Source organism: Taudactylus pleione, unplaced genomic scaffold, assembly GCF_031769625.1.
Source record: "Taudactylus pleione unplaced genomic scaffold, aTauple2 ptg000431l, whole genome shotgun sequence".
Lineage (NCBI taxonomy): Eukaryota > Metazoa > Chordata > Amphibia > Anura > Myobatrachidae > Taudactylus > Taudactylus pleione.
In genome coordinates this window covers 2560841-2580883 of record NW_028284833.1, presented here as the reverse complement: position 1 = coordinate 2580883, position 20043 = coordinate 2560841, and the positions used below count along the sequence as shown (strand labels likewise).

General features: G+C 42.7%; 1 protein-coding gene across 1 annotated transcript in view; it reads left to right on the top strand.

Annotated features, from left to right (window-relative positions):
• Window positions 1-19806, top strand: part of RELL2 (RELT like 2) — a 54182-nt gene extending 34376 nt beyond the window's left edge. Inside the window, exons 5-8 of the mRNA XM_088447380.1 lie at window positions 5600-5788; window positions 7632-8043; window positions 15084-15119; window positions 16585-19806. Of these exons, the coding sequence (XP_088303506.1) occupies window positions 5600-5788; window positions 7632-8043; window positions 15084-15107 (625 nt within the window). The 3' untranslated portion in view covers window positions 15108-15119; window positions 16585-19806. The remainder of the gene's footprint in view (window positions 1-5599; window positions 5789-7631; window positions 8044-15083; window positions 15120-16584) is intronic.
• Window positions 19807-20043: the final 237 nt, after the last annotated feature.

Below are 20043 nucleotides of genomic sequence, written 5' to 3'. Positions count from 1 at the left end.
TTTCTTTTAAAGAATTTTTAAAGAAAGAAAAGTGAAGAAAACTTTCTGAGGGAAAGGAAATGGCCTATGGATAGAACCTTTGTGGCAAGGCTGGCATTTTGTATGTTGGGCAATTATTTAGGCCCAGGTGTGCTGCTGCGGGACTGAGTTTAGATGAACACAAATGAATGAATCTATAGTGGGTGGTGTGCTTTCAAAATAAAATGAAAACACATATAATACTGTAAGCGTCATTTCAGTACTGCGCCACAAATAAAAAAAATTGGTAATTTGGGATCTCAATTTATTTATGACGAGAGTATTAAGTTATTCATCATAGCAGCAGTTCCTGTGGGTTTTGGAGCATATTGTTAAGGACAGTATAGTGTAAGTCACTGGCCTCAAACTTGGGTTGATGCTGGTCTGACAAAAAAATATTTTATTGTAGTTCATATTCTCTAATGAGTTTAGAGATGTGGGAAAGTCAGCAAACAAATATTTAATTGGTACAATGCAAAATTGTCGTAAATAAATAAGTCACTGCATTGATATTTCATAAACAAATGCAGCAACACCACAGACTTAATCAATCTGTGTCTCAGTTGGAATAAAGTTTGAGGCGTCCCTCAATATGCAGAAAAATCAGTTGTCATATCCCCAGTAATAGATGCTGAAGATGAAAAGAATAGTCCTGTGTACTTAACAGTACAGGGATCTGCTGTTGCCAGTCTTATTCATGTATAGGACTGGGAATGAGAGTCCCTGTTCCGCGGCACAGTGAAAGAACAAAAGATACTATCTCTGCTGTCAGTGCGTGCAGTGTAGTCACCCTGTTACCGCAGCATTGCAGGGTGAAAATACATTTGCGGCAACTGATGAGAGTCAAAGGTGAGGAGAGAAAGTAATGGATACCTGTCAGCAAAACGCAGGGAGAAGGTCTGCTGCCTAGATAGAAGTCTGTGGTGTATGGAGATCTGTGCTCACAGAGACTTCTGTGGAGACGTGGCCCGACGCGTGTTTCGCCTGGAGGCTTTTTCAAGTAGGCTCACGTGTTTGTATGAGAGCCGGATGTAAATACACCCGTCTGTCATATGATTGGACAAAAACCCTGATTGACAATGTGGTTCTCCTATCCTCATAGTACCAGCTGGAAAAGAATTTGCCTATCAATGGGCTGGTAAGGGAACCGCAGGCAGGGTTTATGTAAATGAAGTGGTGCAGATCGGTTTTACAGATCACAGTCTGTCTTGATTACCACTCCATGGTTACATTCAAGTCAGATGTGATTAGATCGCAAGAAACAAAAATATACATATATATCAATCAATCTTCGCTCTAAGATTGAAATTGTAACAGTTAAGCCATATATGACACAGTGCTATATAACACTAGTTCAGAAAGCAGCGATAATTACTACAATATAAATAATATGGGTACAAAAATTAGCAGCAGTATTATGTATTTGCTCTCCATATTGGGAATACGAATCATGATAAATGGACAGATGAAGAAATAAAAAACATTGTTAAAATAAAAAAGAGAAAACAGAGTAAAGGGGCCTATCCATTACACGACCTGAAAAACTGTACGTCTAGCGTTCAGTCCTTCAGGTCGCCGGGTGCGGTGCCCGCACTGAACGGCGTTTACTGGACGTCATTCAGTGCAGGAGACCGACCTCCCTATCTGCGAACATGTGGAACCTGATGAGCATCGTCAGGTTGACCAGCATGTTTGGCAGATAGTCGGGGTCGACAAGGACCCAGCGTGCATGCGCATCGCTGGTCCTTGCCGGCTATCCATTAGACGACGATCTGAACGATGTGTCCAAAGCCTCCTGGTTTTGGTCGGATCGTTTAAAAAGTCATCTAATGGATAGGCCCCTTAAGTGATTAAATACCATTTACATGAAAATATGCAAATGATATTCAGGGTAATTGACACATACAGAAAATCTCATTATAGGTTATCATGAGCTGAATCATACTAAATAATATAAAAAATTAATACAATAGCTATCGTATCTCTTGAAAGTGACATGAATGAATTCATAAGGTGAACCAAGGGAGACAATAAATAATAAAAAACAATATATATATATATATATATATATATATATATATATATAAAATAGTTCTTAAATAAATATGAATAAGAGTGTACATAGTGTTGATGTTGGAAATTTAAATGTGACCTATTGATTGAAAAAATGTACGTGCTTATGTTAAATAAAAATTGACAAATATAAATGTAAAGTGTCGAAAAAGTGAAGGAATAGTGACAATTCATTAATAAACTGTGCTGTGTACAAAAAAGAAACAAACAAGTGAAGGTGTGACCGTGATGGTGAATGAAATGATGGTGACTGTGATGGAGATGAAAGTGTAATAATGATATATGAGAATGAGAACCTATTTATAATTAATCTATGACCAGTGCATAATGAAAAAATATATATTATGAAATTAATCACAATTTATACAAGTATTAATGTGAAAAAATTAAATATAAAAAATACAGAATAACCTAATATAAAAAATATGTAAATGAAACACTGTATATGAAAAAGATAGAAGACAATCAAGAAAGTTGAGTGTTTATGTATTCAGAAAAGGACTGTAATTGATGATTTCATTTAGGCCATATGGGTTCACTGTACCCATCTTAAATGTCCATTCGCACTCCTTTTGTAATAATTCTTTGGTGATGTCACCACCTCTGATGTCTAGCTGTAAACTTTCAAGGCCAAACGCTTTAAAAACCTTTCCATGAACTATTATGTTGTGCCAGAAAATGTTTCGCCACAGAAGTGATTTTCTTCTTTTTGGAGAGATCCGAGGCAGCATGTTTAATATTCCCTATATGCTCTAATAAACGTTGTTTGAAAGAGTGAGTTGTCATACCAATATATCTTTTTGGGCAGTTACATTCAAGACAATACACTCCACAGGAGTCTCTGTGCGCACAAAGGGCCTGATTCAGACCCGGTCGCAAGCGCTGTGCGCTCAGAACCGGGTTGATGGTGGGCAAGTGCGCATGCGCACGACGGAGCCGGCTCCGTCGTGCGCATGCGCGAGACCCGGATAGTGACGGGGACTCCGTCGCTCCAGGTCTCGCAAAAAAAGGGGGCGAGCTGTCGATGTTGAGTGACAGCTCGCCCCCTTTGGTGGGCGGGCCGGGGGAGTAGCTGCCCAAACCGAGGCGTTCCCATGTGAACGCCTCCCTTTGGGGGCGGCCCCACTGACATCACGAGTGATGTCAGTGGGAGAGATTTCTGCTCTGTTAGAGCCAAAATCTCTCTGGGGCTTGCGGCCACGAGACCCTACCACAAGGGTCTCGTCGCAAGCCCGGTGGTCGTGATGGTCTTGACCAGCGCGACCATCTTCCTGGCCGCTCACTATAGCTGTGGGTGGTCACCCACAGCTATGCGAGCGGCCAGGAGGCCTTTCTAAAAAAAAAAAGAGCGTCCCTGATTCAGAGCGAGCGCTCTGTCATAGCATCCGGCTCTGAATCAGGGCCAGAGTCTCCATACACCACAGACTTCTATCTAGGCAGCAGACCTTCTCCCGGCTTTTTGCTGACAGGTATCAATTACTTTGTCTCCTCACTTGACTCTCATCAGTTGCCGCAAATGTATTTTCACCCTGCAATGCTGCGGTAACAGGGTAACCACACTGCCCGCACTTACAGCAGATATAGTATCTTTTGTTCTTTCACTGTGCCGCGGAACAGGGTCTCTCATTCCCAGTACTATACATGAGTAAGACTGGCAACAGCAGATCCCTGTACTGTTAAGTACACATGCACTATTCTTTTCATCTTCAGCATCGATTACTGGGTATATGACAACTGATTTTTCTGCATATTGAGGGGCGCCTCAAACTTTATTCCAACTGAGATACAGATTGATTAAGTCCGTGGTGTTACTGCACTTGTTTATGAAATATCAATGCAGTGACTTATTGATTTATGCCAATTTTGTCAATATATGTTAAATTTTTTCACCTTGATTTACATTTGCATTTTGTATTAGTATAAAAGACTAGACTACAAGATTTACCTTAATATTTATCCCCAGTGTTATGGTGCATACACACGGTCAGATTTTTCCTTCAGATCTGAACGATAACGATTTAAAAATCGTTCAGTTGTTCATTGAAGTAAAATCTGACATATCTGACATGCCTGAACGATGCCCGTTCCCGTTTGTCAGATAACGATATCTGACATCTGATGTGCTTGCAGTCAGACTTGGACGATTCCATCCATTTTAATGCAGTCAAAAATCGTTCAATCGTTCAAATCGTTCAAAACTTTGGTAAAATCGTTCAAATCGTTCAATCGTTCATCTGACAAATCTGACCATGTGTATGCTCCATTATTCTTGATTTCACAATAAGTGTGCAATTATATGTATTATTTTTCCTAAATGATTTATATGTTTCCTGGCACTCAGCACTTTGAACTCTTTTCGGTTAGATCAATTAATTATGATTTTGTATATATTCATAATTTGCACAGGCACCTTTATATCTGTTGTTGTTAATTATTTATATCAGAACACAATAGTTTTCGGGTATCCGTTATATGCATTATAGGAATCTAGAGATTGTTTAAATACACTCCAGTAGCATCATACAGTTGAATTGCTGAATAAAACATATGGATGCCACACAGGTTATATATATTTAGTAGGTAACTTTATCTCGATTTATATTCAGACACGATTATTATTAGAGTCAATTTTAGAATCTGCTATATAGGACTATATTCTTTATTTTCAAGGGGATTTACACCATGAAACTGTAGTTTAATATATCATTGGGTAATATTTTTAATACAATTCTGTATATATATTTTTTCTTGCCTTCTCTTCATTTGATTTTTTTTTACATATTTATCAATAAAAGTTAATTTTTAATAATAGTTTTTGTGACGAAGTGTGCCCCACTCACAGGAGCTTCTTCTCTTTTTGTACCTCTGGATACTTAACACTCTGGGAGCACCTTTGTCAATATCAATGACAATGGGGCCCTTCATATAAAACACTACATGTACTATTATAATTTTTTTAATTCCTCATTTTGTTCCTGTGCTGCGTTTTCCCTCTTTCCCCATTCCCTTTCTTTATACCAAGGGTGGGGAAACTTTTTTCTGCCGAGGGCCATTTTGATATATATAACATTATTTGCGAGCCTGGTGCAGGCCACGTCCTGTGTGTGTGATGTCACATGGGGACGGGATCACAATTGCTGGTGATTACAGCAATGCCCGGAGCATCCTGAGGAACTCTCCAGGCGGCACTGCTGCATAGATCCTGGCCACAGGGCGCCATTCTAGGCACCATGCTAGCCAGATTAGGCTAGCAGAAAAAAACTCTAAGGGCCAGACCAAATGACTCCGAGGGCCTTATACGGCCCCTGGGCCTGAGGTTCCCCATCCCTGGTTTATACCATTTAGACTTTGACAGTTCTTGTTTGCAGCGGTTCTCATTTAATCAAATTTGACTGTTCTATTCTTTTCCCTTTTTCCTGTATTTTATTGATGCTTGTATCATTTCATAAATAAGTCTTAATAAAAAAAAAACGACATGTTCCCTCTCCTCCCTCTGCCTCTTACCCAGTTTATGCCCGCACCGTGAAAGCCAGGACGCCGGACCTCCTCACCACCACACAGTGCACCTCGGGTCAACGCAAGCTCCCTGCATGCACTGTTCCCGTAAGAAGCGGAGTCTGCTACACCGCATGGGACGGTCAAAGGACAGCAAAGGAAAGTCACATCCTGGGGAAGTAACAGTGTTCTCTGTAGGAAGGTAACTTCTAATAACAAAAACAAAACCAGTAATAATTAAAGTGAAGATACATCTGTCTAAATAAGTTTCTGTGCATATAAGAATTAATAATAATAACATTGATATGTGTATATTCTGCTGTGAGAATAGCTGTGTTTTTATCAGAAAGGTTTATTCCAGTGTGTATTAATGGCCCACCCAGTGTACAGTAAGGTGCTCGTCTCCTCTCTACAGTCTCCACCGACTAAGAGGGCACCTTAGTGAGAAGGGGTCACAGCAATGTTGGACTTTCTAGTTCTTTAGAACTCCCCTTTTCATTAAAATCAATGTTCATTTCTTCTCCGGCAGTACTTTATTTAGCCTTATTTATGACGACACTGTTATTATTACTACATGTCACTTGTGTGTGTGTAGATTGTTATTGTCCCTAAATATGCACTTTTACCAAAACCTTTAAAAGTATTGTATGGAGGAGTTTGTCGCTACATGAAACACTCCGATATACCCCAGTCAAGCCAGCAAGTGTAACTGGTGACTTACACTTGGTACACACTTGGGCAACTTGTTCGCACACTTGATTTTTAAGACAATACACACTTACCAATCTGCCACTCAATGGGGTCAATCCTATTAAGTGCGAAGGGTTCAAGTTGACTTTGCAACGGTGTTAAAACACCGGCAACAGACCGGCACCTCGCACCTTTCACGGCCCACTCTGAGCCCGAATTCGCAGAATTTTGCTTCCAGCCCCATATTCTGGGAATCCAGGCTGCCGTAAAATGCGAGTCATCGTGGCTAATAGGATTGACCCCAATGTGTCTGTGCTGACATCACAACTGTACGGGCCCGCCCAGTTGAGATGTCAGTTACCAGCGGTCCCTGCAGCAAGTGTACAGGTGGCTGGTGGGTCGCCTGTACACACAGCCAGGCATGCCGATATAGCTGCAAGATATATCGGCATCGGCTGTGCTGCAGGACCGATGCGATATGTCTGTGAATTATGTTGTTCATAGACACACCGACTGTACACACGCACAGAAGCACTATGCGATATGTCCTTCATCTGTTGATTGAACGACATATCGCATAGTGTGTATTAGACTTTAAAATTTAGAGTACTGTGGTTCAGTTCTGGTTAGCCACCACTAACAGACTGCCTTTGGCTCAACCAGAGAGAAAAGGTCCACTCAGTGAAGCTCCATGTCCTCCCAATGTGTCATTGGACTCAGGCATACACAGCCAGGCGATTCCGGGATCTTCGCTAAAGGCACACATCCACTTAGAGATCTGAAAACGACTGCACGAATACTACATTGTAATCGTGCAGTCGTTTGTTAGTCTGTGATGAGTCTGCACTGAACGAGCAGTCATTCAGTGAAGGCACATCAATCATCTGGAAACATGATATCGTCAGCTTGTCCAGCATGTTTGCAAGATGATAGATGTCTAAACGACCAGTGGGCACGCGCATCGCTGGTCATTTTAGACACTTTTGCAAACGATTTGCAAACGATTGAACAATCGTTATCGTTCAACTTTATCATCTAGTGGATGGGTACCTTTAGCCTCTTGTGGCGGCTGAAGATTTCTCTTTGTTTGGGAGTCTTCTGGACATTCCGGGTGATTAGGCAGTTATTCACTTTTTGTGTCTGAAGCCTTTTATTACATAGGGCATAGACATTTGCTTCTCTCCCATTTGCAAGATGATGGCACAAAAAGATTTATACGATATGACCCAAAGACTGGTGCAAAATTAGAGTCCATTTGTTGAGTGAAAATCAGATATTTTCCGTTTGTGCATGACTTCCTGTACGTTTGACCAAAAGATGTTTGAGAATGTTAAATGTTTTTGTGTTTTTTTTAGGTTTAGAGTTACCCACATTGGAAAGAAATCCAGCATTCAAGGGTCACAGGATGATCCAAATGTCGGAAGTGAGACCTTCTCATCTGACAAAGATCCTGAGGAGCCGCAGGGGACAAAGCCTAAAAATGGTATTTCTACTCACTGGGGCCAAGGGACACTGGAGCTGTCACAGAATGGACCAGAGGTAGTGCCAATAGAGAAGTCACAGATCAAAAAAGATGCTGACATCAAGCTGGCTGACATCAATGGACGGAAGCGCTTGGAGGGGAAAGCCGGAAAAAATTTTACAAAGAGCAAAGGAACCAAAGATAGGCGGAGTAGTGCCCCGGAGCAGACAGCGGCCCAGCGGGAGAGGATAGACGTACTTCAACTAAGAGGAAAGGAACAGCAGAAAGGGGGAGCAGGAAAACAGGTAAAACCACTTGAGAGTTCGGAGGCCCCTTGTTTATCATCCTGTCACACTCTAATGTTTTTGTTTTGTTTTTTAAATAATAATGTTGAATTACTGGTACCGAATTATTTTTTGAGGGGGAAGGATAGGGCCCTAGAGTTCTATGAAAATGAAGACATCTAGGCACTTGGCACTAGCCAAGGCATTCAGAAGAGCTATGGTGGTGCCAGCATTTTGTAGAAAGTACGGTAGCCACTTTAAGTGTGAATTCTGTGTGCAAAGACCACAGAACCGGTAACAAATACTGCCTCTGGTGCTTACACTGGTCTTTCTCTGTGGCCGTAATAGAAGCACAGCTGTACTGGTCACTCAGTAATTATCCGGAATCTGTATGTAATGCTGGCGGCTGAATAGGCGCCGGATCATATACCGACACCAGAAGACCGAAGGAGGGAAATCCTGACTGGGGCTGGTAGGGACGCTAACCCTCCCCCTACCCTACCCTAACCCTTCCTTAGTGGTGCCTAACCCTAACCTCCCCTCCTAGTGCCTAACCCTAACCTCCCCCCGTTAGTGCCTAACCCTGACCCCCCCTACCCGCACCTTAAACCCAACCCTCTCGGGGGGTGCTTAACTTTAACCTTCCACCGGGGGTCCCTAAACATAACACCCCCCATGGCAAGAACCTAAGACACCCATCTTACCTTCGTTCGGTATGCCGGGTGTCAGGATTTCGTAGTGGGTCTAATGATAGGTGTCATGATTTCGACGCCTATCTTTAGTCCCATGTTGGGCTTGCAGCGTCGGGATATCGGCGGGTGGCATAGCGCCCGCCGGTATCCAGACTGCATTCCAATTATCCACCATAGACTGGGTTGGAGAGCCAATCATTTGCATCAGATTTTGCACACATGCTTGTGGGACCCAATAGTCTAATCCAAAGCCACCATTATTAATTTGTGAAAATTTTCATGAAGTAGAGAAAGACAAAACAATACATGAAATGTCTTGATATTCAATATGAATACAGCATGCACTAGCAGAGACCTACTCATGACTCTTCTAACTTCAACTTTTAAACAGGAGGTTTCATAAAAGTTATTATATAGATACAACAAACCCAAGTTAATGTGTTCTACTTTTCCCATTCCTGCTTAGTCACCTGACTTCATAATGCGCCCGCATGCAAGTAACGTCTGTCTCCCCTTAGAGGACAGTAATCTCTGTGAGACACTGTTTCTCCCCCATTCTTCAGTCAAAAACTATTACAGTATATAGGGGAGACAGACATAATGACACCATAGTGACGCCATAAGAGATGATGTCCATACAAACTATTCTCATTTGTGATAATTTTGTAATGCAGGATAATATCACCATCATAACTGGGTCAGTATTAGTATGTATTACTTAAAGCAATAAACTAAATTTCCATGATTTTAGCCATGACTGTGGCACTGATTCAGAGCCGGACGCTCTGATAGAGCGCTCGCTCTGAATCAGGACCGTCCTTCCTGATTTTAGAGCGGCCTCCTGGCCGCTCGCATAGCTGTGGGTGACCACCCACAGCTATAGCGAGCGGCCAAAAAGATGGTCGCGATGGTCAAGACCATCGCGACCATCGGGCTTGCGACGAGACCCTTGTGGTAGGGTCTCGCTGCCGCAAGCCCAGGAGTGCTTTTGGCTCTATCACAGCCAAAAGCACTCCCACTGACATCACTTGTGATGTCAGTGGGGCCGGCCCCAGACGGTAGGTGTTCCCAGGAGAACGCCTCCGTCTGGCCAGCCACGCCCCCGGGACACGCCCACCAAAGTTGGCGTGCTGTCACTCACCATCAACAGCACGCCCCCTTTGTAGCGAGACCCATAGCAACGGCATGCGCACGACGGAGCCGGGTCCGTCGTGCACATGCGCACTGGCCCAACATCGACCCGCTTGCGAGCGCTCAGCACTCGCGAGCGGGTCTGAATCAGGCACCGTATTCAAAAAATGGCCTCACCCCATCCACACACCATGTTCTGTTTATGTAGATACAACAAAATTGCGGGCAGTTAGGGAATTAGGAATTTTTATTAATACAGATGTGTCCTCATACACTTATCCTTATTGCGTTAGATTCCCGGGCTTGCGTACTTTTTCCTGAATTTTTCATCTTATATCGCTTATAGTGTACTAGGTACTTAGTAGTATTTTTGCTGCAGTAATTGCTATGAAGTAGCTGATTGCGCATAACGTTGCGTGGCGCGAGGTCTGGTGAGGGTCACTCGTATCGGACCTATATCCTTTGCCTTTTTATCCAGATTGCATACTGTTTCCTGATTTCGTGTCTTCATTCACTTATAGCCTAGTAGGATTAGTATTTTTGTAGCAATGGAATTGGCATAAAGTTGCAGATAAAAAGTTGGCTGGCACAGCTAAGTTGCAAAGTCGATGGCGTGCCAAGCAGCATTGGGGTTATAGTGCCAATTCCATCAGCAAAACACTGAACATGGCAAGAATTCCCTCTACTGTCACTACAGCAAATTCCAGCATTTGTTCTCATGTAAACCGATATGTTTCCTACTGAGACTGAGGAAAAGCCTCACACGCACTACAGGAAACCATTAATGACACTTACTGACATTGCATTCCTAAGATTGTTTTGTTCTTTTAAAATAATTGAACAGAATTAATCTATACACAGCATGGTAAAATGTGATTTGGTGGCCGGCGTGCCAGGACTTTCCTACGTACTTCAATCATTTGGATGATGTCAGGGTCCTCTGAGGGTATAGAATAAACTTTCCTTCTCAGTAATGGATGAGCTGCAATTTGTTGGAAACGAGCCCAAACATTGCAGTTACTAATGGCTTTTAATGGCTCTCCAAACTGGCGTAGGAGAACTGGAGCATTCAGGTTGTTATTACCACCACAGGTGACCTTCAAAAGACATTGCAGCAGTCTTCTTTGAACTTCCTACAAGGCTCAGTTATTGCTTAACAAGCTTTGTTACCACCACCTAGGGGTAAATTTACTAAAGGTCGATTTTGCTGTGTTTCAGGGGCTAAATTGCACATTTATTAACAGACTATTTGTTACGATCACCGGGGACCAGAGTCGCACTGGCAAGGTCTTCTGCCAATAACGGCCTCCTGTTGTTCCCTTAGAGAAGGTGTCTTCAACCTTTTGCCCTCCAGCTGCTGTGGAACTACACATCCCAGCATGCCCTGCCACTGTTTTGATATAATAGCATGCTAAAATTGTGGCACAGTATCCTGGGATCTGTAGTTCCACAGCAGCTGGAGGGCCAAAGGTTGAAGACCCCTGCCTTAGAGCTAGGTATGGTCACCAGTACTTAGGTTGCCACCTGGTCTTAAACTCGGGACAGTAGAGGCTTACATGGCATCCCAGTGATCACTAGGTGCTATGTCGATTCAGGCAGATACAGGTTACAATGGGAGTCACTGAAAAGAGGTGGCCGCAGAGGAGTGACCTGGATAGACGGCTAAGGTGCGACTTCAATGACAACATGAGGCCTTGAGGACCGAGATGCGGCTCTAATGGCAAGGATGCAAACTTGAGGGCCAAGGTGTGGCCTTGAGAGCAGAGGTGTGGCCATGAGGGCCAAAGTGCAGCCTTGAGACTGCCATATGCCGTCAGTTTCTGTAGCCGCGTGGGTCCCCAAACTAATAGATCAAAAGACGGCTTAGCGCTGGTAGTTGGTGAATGCTGAGGGTACAAGTCCAAAAAACAAGGAAAGCAGCAACGCACGTTTCGGCTACCACCGTACTTTTTCATGCTGGTATATCATCTTAAAAAGGCTCCGGCGGTAGCCGAAATGTGCATACCCTCAGCATTCACCAACTACCAGCGCCAAGCCGTCTTTTGATCTTTTAATTTGGGGACCCATGCGGCTACAGAGACTGAGGGCATATGGAAGTGTTATCCCACTGAGGTATGGGACTGCCTTCAAGTGCGGGTATTACATTCTACCAACGCCGCCTGAGGCTGCTGATGAGAGGTGACGACAAGTACTAAAACTCTCAATAATATACCAGACCTACATTTCCAGCTGGGGTGCTGGGAAATAGATGTCCTACTGTTGGAATCAAATTGACAAGGATTATATGAATGCTTTGAGGTGGACTGCAGTATACTTGTCATACCACTTGCGGCAAGTGAGGATTTTATTTTGGATACAAAGTGCAATAATTCCTTTTGATACATGAGACAATAATATGCATAATATGTATCGCATCTGATGCATCAGTGCACAATTGAGCAAATAAGCTGAATTAAATTGTGATTTTGTGTATTACTGCGGAGACCCCTGATTGGGGATTTTTTCCTGTTTGGGAAAGTAAAATATGGTTCCTATACAAAGAGTCTGATCAACTCTCTGTATTTTTTATAATACTATCTATATTGTTATCAGTATGATATATATATATATATATATATATATATAATATATATATATATATATATATATATATATATATATATATTCCTTTAGGTTGTGTATTTATTGGTATTTATGTCTATGTAAATTGATGTACTTTTTCTGACCATAAGTGCGGGTAATTAAACCTATACATTTATTATGCGTGTTTGAATTGATTTTTAAATGTTAGTAAATGTGCCCCTCAAACACAACATTGATTTAGATTGATTTAAAATCAATCAAAATCAATAAAAAAATCAACCTTTTACAAATTTTTATCCTTTGACTTAAAGTACTACATGCAATTTCAGAATATTTAATATATCCAATGATTATTTGAATTTTAAATATTTATTTTCATTTTATTTTTCAACTGGATGTGATAAACTAATGTTGTAGTAGGAAATTGATTTAAAAAATACAGTTAATCCAATCTTATTGCTGTTTCAAGAGCAGTGGTGGCAACAGCCGACACAGGAACTTACATGGCACTCATGGGTGTCTGGTTTGGCCATTCACACCAGAGTAATTTACTGTCTATGTACCTATTCATTCTAATGGTAACATAATCAATTCAGCTGTGTGAACAGTTCATCCTGCTGACCTAAAATTATCATGTGATCATTTTTTGGTGAGTTCGAGATAGTGTCATTTTCTGTAATTAGAAGATGATGGTAATAGCTGGATGGAATATTTGTCACTTATGTTTGTGTTACCATTTCATTTTCATATAGTTTTGCTTTTGAGTTACCTTTAGGGGCCTTTGTTATTATACAAGAAGAAAAAAGTCCCTCAAAGGACGATGCAATTAATAAATATAATAAGTTTAACCCACTGCTGTGAGGAGGCCTAAAGCCTCCTAAAAGAAATCTCAAAGGAGAGTTCAAAAACTCTAAATAAAAATAAATAACAAAGCGCTGGGAAAAGTATACATACGAGGTCTGTCTAAAAAATTGGTGAATGGTCTGATATCATACTTGCCAACTATCTGACTGCTCCTTCCGGAAGGGAGCAGCCAGATCGGCAGCACAAGGGGCGTGGCTGGCAAAAGGAGGCGTGGCCGGACGGTTTGAGGTCGGTTTGCGGGTGTGACAGGGGGCGGGGCCACGCCCCCACTACACAATGCCGAAAAAAACAGGCTTTGTGAAGCAGGGGGCGGGGCAAAAATGACGCGATTCAGCGTGAACAGGTATTGGCATTGGCATGGGGGATCGGCGGCAGGCGGGAGGCTTGCCTGCCTTTCCGGGGGGGCGGGAGCTGCACCCGTTTATCGGGAGGCTCCCGCCCAAATCGGGAGGGTAGGCAACCCTGTCTGATATATCTGTATGCAACGCTTGCAACAAGATCACTCATGCGCGCTGACATGCATGGACATGTCTGAACCTGCCCCCAGTCGGGGTTTGCCTGAGGCCGCCACGGCACTACCATTGCATTCATTTCAACAGAGTGTTCCGAGAAGTGTGCATCGAACAGCAATGGGGCAATGACACAACATTAAGTTCTGCTTCAAATTGGGTAAATCGGCGACGGAGACGCACACAATGTTGGTGAAAGTGTACGGGCAGGATGCTGTGAGTAGAAAATGTGTGTACGATTGGATTGCACGCTTTCGCAGTGGCAAGGAATCGACGAGCTCCATTGCTGTTCGATGCACGCTACTCGGGACACTCTGTTGAAATGAATGCAATGGCAGTGCGGTGGCGGCCTCGGGCAAAACCCCGACTGGGGGCAGGTCCATGCATGTCAGCGCGCATGAACGACCTTGTTACAAGCGTTGCATACAGATGTATCAGACCATTCACCGAACTTTATAGACAGACCTCGTAAACTTATTAGTATATGACAGTGTTATACATAAATTATCAGGACTCGCGGGTAGTAGGAAATGAATACATTTTAATTATCAGTATTAATTTAAAACACACGTTAAATTGAAACAAGAGCTAATATTAGCAACATGCAATGAAACAGCATAAGTGAACCAATTTCTGTGTCCTAAATAAAAGCAATGTCCAGAATTAATGGGAAGCACTGTGGATGAACGTCACAGTGTCACCGAGATGTAAGAACAGTAAATGGTAGTATTACCAGCAGGCGTACAGTTGGGGTGTACACCACCTACATCCAGGGCCGTAACTTATGTGAGAGCGGTACAGCTGAACATTTCTGGGCATTAACATCAATGGTTAGCGTTACTGCCTCACAGCACTGAGGTCGTGGGTTCGATTCCCACCACGGCCCTACCTGTGCGGAGTTTGTATATTCTCCCTGTGTTTGCGTGGTTTTCCTCCGGGTACTCTGGTTTCCTCCCACACTCCAAAAATATACTGGTAGGTTAATTGGCTCCCTACACAAAAAAATTAACCCTAGTGTGTATGTGTGTGCGCATGTGATAGGAATATAGATTGTAAGCTCCACCGGGGCAGGGACTGATGTGAATGGCCAAATAGTCTCTGTAAAGCGCTGCGGAATATGTGTGCGCTATATAAATAACTGGTAATAATAAATAATAATAATAATAAATAATTTCTGTGTGGAGGCCTGGTGCTGTAGTCCCATCCACCCCATTGTTAATCTGGCCTTGATTGTTTCATTAATATCAGGTAAATAATCAATAACTTTGTGTTTATTCCACAGGCCAACAAAGAGGACTCCTCTTGAGACCATTGTCATGTAAGTCACAGACCGCTACACTGTGAGATATAAGAATTATACAAGCTATTAATGTCTTAACAGTGGCCCTCCTGATAAGCTTTAGCTGCTGTAGAGATGAAAGTCTCATGACAGTGGTAAATATAACCTATAATGATCACCTATAATAAATCTTTTTCTTTATTGGCTGGGTTTTGAGTAGATCTAGGTTTAAACTTTAGGGCCACGTTCCCATGCAAGTCAATGCCACCTAGATCCAGGAGCTAGTAGCAGCCGCAGGTCATGGTAAGAAGGCTGGGGAGTGGGAACCGGCTGATTTAATGTTCATGTTTTACGTATATCCATGTTTAAGCACAGATGATTAAATAAAAAGACTGAGGTACTAATTGTCACTTGTGCCCAAGCATAGTTATCCTTAAAACCTGGACTATTAGGGTGCCTTGAGAACCGAGTTTGGGAACCTATGTGTTATAAACATTTTTCACCATTGGGTGGTACATAGGGACCCTTACAAACTTTGCTATGGGGCCTTCAATTACCTACTTAAGCCCCTGCCATCCATTATGCCATAATGGGAAATTAGGCAATTTTCTGCTGGCTTCACCATAATGATAATACATGCTGATGATGGGACCAGTAGCGCTATTGATCTGTTTCTGATTGGTTATTTGGGTATTGACCCTCCAGCTATAGCACTTATTTGCATTGCAATAATATTGAGTCTCGGCCATCTATTCAGATTACATATGCGTCATTTCCATTTGGAGTGTTGCTGGTAAAAAAATGCCCATTGACAGTACAAGAAAATTTTGCGGGTTTGCCACCTAAGTGAATGCCTCTTTAAAAATATGTTCAGACTTGCTGGAAATGTGCCCATGCCTGCACCTTGCAGGCTACTACATAATGAATAATCCATTCTTATTCCAAAATTAAAGAATAAAAATAAATAGCCTTGGAAATTTTTTTAATTTTTTTTTCGTTAATCATAAAAAAAAAACAAGGGGAAACATTTCTGATATATATTTTATATTCTTTTTGATTTCAATTTCTATTGTTTCCTTGAACAAATAAAGGTTTAAAAAAATAAAAAATAAACAATAGTTATGGTTTGTCCGAAGGTCATTTCTCACCCCATATGGTTCTATTGTGATTATAGTAGGTGAGTAATAAAAAACATAATTAAAGCAGAATACAATTAATAATTTTACAATAAAATTAATTTCCTGCCTAAAATTTACAAGAATCAAGTTTTATCATTTTGCCATACTTGGTGAGAGATCAGTAACCATTGGTTTTTTTTTATATTTGACAGTCTGCTCCATATTTCAAGGTTAAATGTAATGTTTTCTGCCATTCATACCCATAACGATAGGCAATCTCAGACAGAAAATAGAACTGCATATTTATGCACATCGTTGTTTTTACAATGTTGTTTACTTGCAGTCATTTCGTTTTCACAGCGTGCCCTTTTCTCCTTTATGTTTAGCAATTTTTCAAGCTAATGCCTCAGGCAACTGATACATTAGGCGTCAAAGGGAAGACAAAGCTTTGTCTGTCCAGTGGAAAGGGAAACAAAGAAGGACAAGATGGCGCTCTACGTGAGTAGCCGGATTAAAGACGAGGCCACTGTAGCAAGTACAACAAGTGGAGGTCCTCATTCTTTATTTTCTTCGAAAGGACATATAAAGCCGAGGAGTTTGGGGATTTTTAAAGGGAAGTGATCACTGTTTTTTTGTGGTTGCATACCTCTCAATGTATATATTGCCCTATAGTTCACTGTTATTCACTTATATAAGAGCTACGTGTCTGTGTGTCACCAGTGTGTCACCGATGTAGAATCTGGGTACTTGGCCAGGAGATGACTGAGCGAAGAAGACGGTGAGGCTGTAAATGTACTGTCTATTATTGCACATGTCATACAGTCCAAAATCAGTAACGTTCTATCAGCGCATCAACAGTATTCAGTTATTTATCAGAGTGCGTCCGCAGTCGTCCAATTTTTTCAAGATCTTGCTTATAAAAACAGAATTTCCCAATTCATTTTATCTTTTATAGGGTGCGAAAACATACTTAAGAATTGCTTCAGCCAAAGTGATCTTGATTAATTGTACCAATAGGAAAAAAACTAAATTGATTTGCATGTCTACATGGTGCCAAAAAAGAAGGGGAAACAATCGTAGGGGTCGATTCGGTTACCCGCGAAGGGCACGAGTTGCGAAGCCTCTCGTGGCCTGGATACGTACATTTTTGTTTGCAGCCCTATGTGACTGAGCAAAAATCCACAAGTCCGGATGCACCGTAAGTGCGGCATATAGTCGCACTTACTTGCGGCCACGAGTAACTCACGGCTAACTGACTCGACCCCACAGTCTTATTGATTGGTAATCAAATGTTTCCCCACAAAAATGAGGGCATTCCAAAAGCTAGGACTTATTCTTACAGCTAAAGATAGTATTAGGCACAGATTTGTGGAAAGGCAACATCTTGGTGGCACAGTTATTAGCCTTGTTGCCGCAAAGCCTTGGGTCATGGGTTTAATTCATACTAGGACCCTATCTGTGTGGAGTTTGTATGTTCTTTTTATGTTTGTGTGGATGTCCTCTCACAATCTGAAAACATACCGGTAGGTTAACTGGCTTCTGATAAAAATTACCATTAGTGTATGAAATAGGTAGGACATTTAGGGGCCCATTTATCATTCTATATTTGAGGTAAAATCTCTGAAAATACACGTTTTCGGGGGTTTACCTCAAATACTAAGTACCCCCGGATGTATGAAGGAGGGACCGCAGCAGGTATCTCCGATACCTGCTGCGATCCCTCCATTGCCGCTGGCAGCCACCTCCCCCATAGGTTTCTATGGGGGATGCGATGCAGCCAAATGTACCAATATCCGGAATGCAAAGCATTCCCGATATTGGCCCCAGCAGCTAACGCCGTCTGAAAATACCGTTAGCCGCTGTAGCCTATGCGCACTTACCGCATATCAGCCAGTGGAGGGATCTCCCAGATCCCTCCGTCTGCAATGGGCGCCGCTCATGTGCAGTCCGCGGGACTGCACATGGGCAGCAGCCCAGAATGCACTCCGGCCACATAGCAGGAACGGGCTCCTTTCGGAGCCCATCACCCTGCATGTGCTGGTTAATACATCCGACCGCTATGAGCGCATTTTGCAATGCGATCATGGACGGTACTGCATGCCCTTATCGCATTGCAAAATGCGATCATTAATAAATGGGCCTTAGACTGTTAGTTGTTCTCGGGGAGAGACTTCTGTGAATGGATAAGTATAGGGCATTGCGTAATATCACTGGTGCTATATAGGTTACTTATATCTTGTGTTTTTTAATGTTTAATACAAGTTGGTTGTGTATTTCTATATGAAATTGCACAAGGTGGAAGCCAGTGAAATAATAATATCATGAAGAGTATTTATTGTGTACATGGAGCCAACATTTGTGTAGGAGAACGAACTTTGTTTAATTCTTCCTACGCGTTTCTAGGCAGCTTATAAACTGTCCGCGAATCTGACTTGTAACTCGGAATGCAGGAAGATTGATTGCTAAATATACATGGCGTAACCTAACTTAAGGTGAACATGTCGCTTTGGTTTCACAACTTTTTTTGTCTCTCCAAATCTGAATTTCCGATTAAACAAATAGTGATGTTGCACATACACAGTTAGGGTGTAATGGGTCTATTTACTAAACAGTGTTAGGAGACAGAGGGCCTGATTCAGACCCGCTCGCGAGCGCTGAGCGCTCGCAAGCGGGTCGATGTTGGCCCAGTGCGCATGCGCACGACGGAGGCGGCTCCATCGTGCGCATGCGCGAGACCCGGATAGCGACAGGCAAGCCGTCGCTCCGGGTCTCGCTACAAAGGGGGCGTGCTGTCGATGTTGAGTGACAGCACGCCCCCTTTGGTGGGTGGGACGGGGGCGTGGCTGCCCAGACGCAGGCGTTCCCATGGGAGCGCCTACCGTCTAGGGCCGGCCCCACTGACATCACAAGTGATGTCAGTGGGTGGACTTCTTGCTCTGTAAGAGCAAGAAGTCCACTGGGACTTGCGGCAACGAGACCCTACCACAAGGGTCTTGTCACAAGTCCGATGGTCACGATGGTCTTGACCGTTGCAACCATCATCCTGGCCGCTCGCACTAGCTGTGGATGGTAACCCACAGCTATGTGAGCGGCCGGGAGGCCGCTGTAAAAATACAATAGGCGGGCACTGATCCAGAGCGAGCGCTCTGAAAGAGTGTCCGGCTCTGAATCAGGCCCAGAGTGAAAAGTGATAAGGTGCCAGCCAATCAGCTCCTAACTGCATCTCACAGGCTGTGTTTGAAAAATTACAGTTGGGAGCTGATTGGCTGGCACCTTATCACTTTTCACTCTGACTCCTAACACTGCTTAGTAAATAGACCCCTTAGCCACTTAGTTTGGTAAAACAAATCCTACTTATGTTGTAAGAGACTTTTGTTGTCACCAGGAGACCTGTGTAAGAAATTACTCTCCATAAATGCTGGAACAAGGTCATTGTAAAAACCTCTGCTAATACCCCATCATTCATTGTAACTGGGATGGGCAAGGCACACCTACTGTTCACACATTCATCCTAGAAACAAGGGTGACAAGGTTGATACAAATTGTCTGTTGCAGGGAATTAATATAGAAAACAATTGAAAGTAATGAATAAATGTAACTGCTTTGTACCTTCGTAAATCTCTATTATTTATATTTCATGCCCTCGATGCCATCCCTTGGAGCAGGTTTTATATTGTACCTGTCTATGTACAAAGTAGTGACAACACACGTTACCTGATCCAGGAGCCTACTGTAATAATGGTTCATTACAGGACTGAAGATACTGTTTGTGTGGAGCAGATGAGCTAAGCCTTGGAGAGAGATAAAGTGCCAACCAATCATCTCCTAACTGTCACTATACAGAC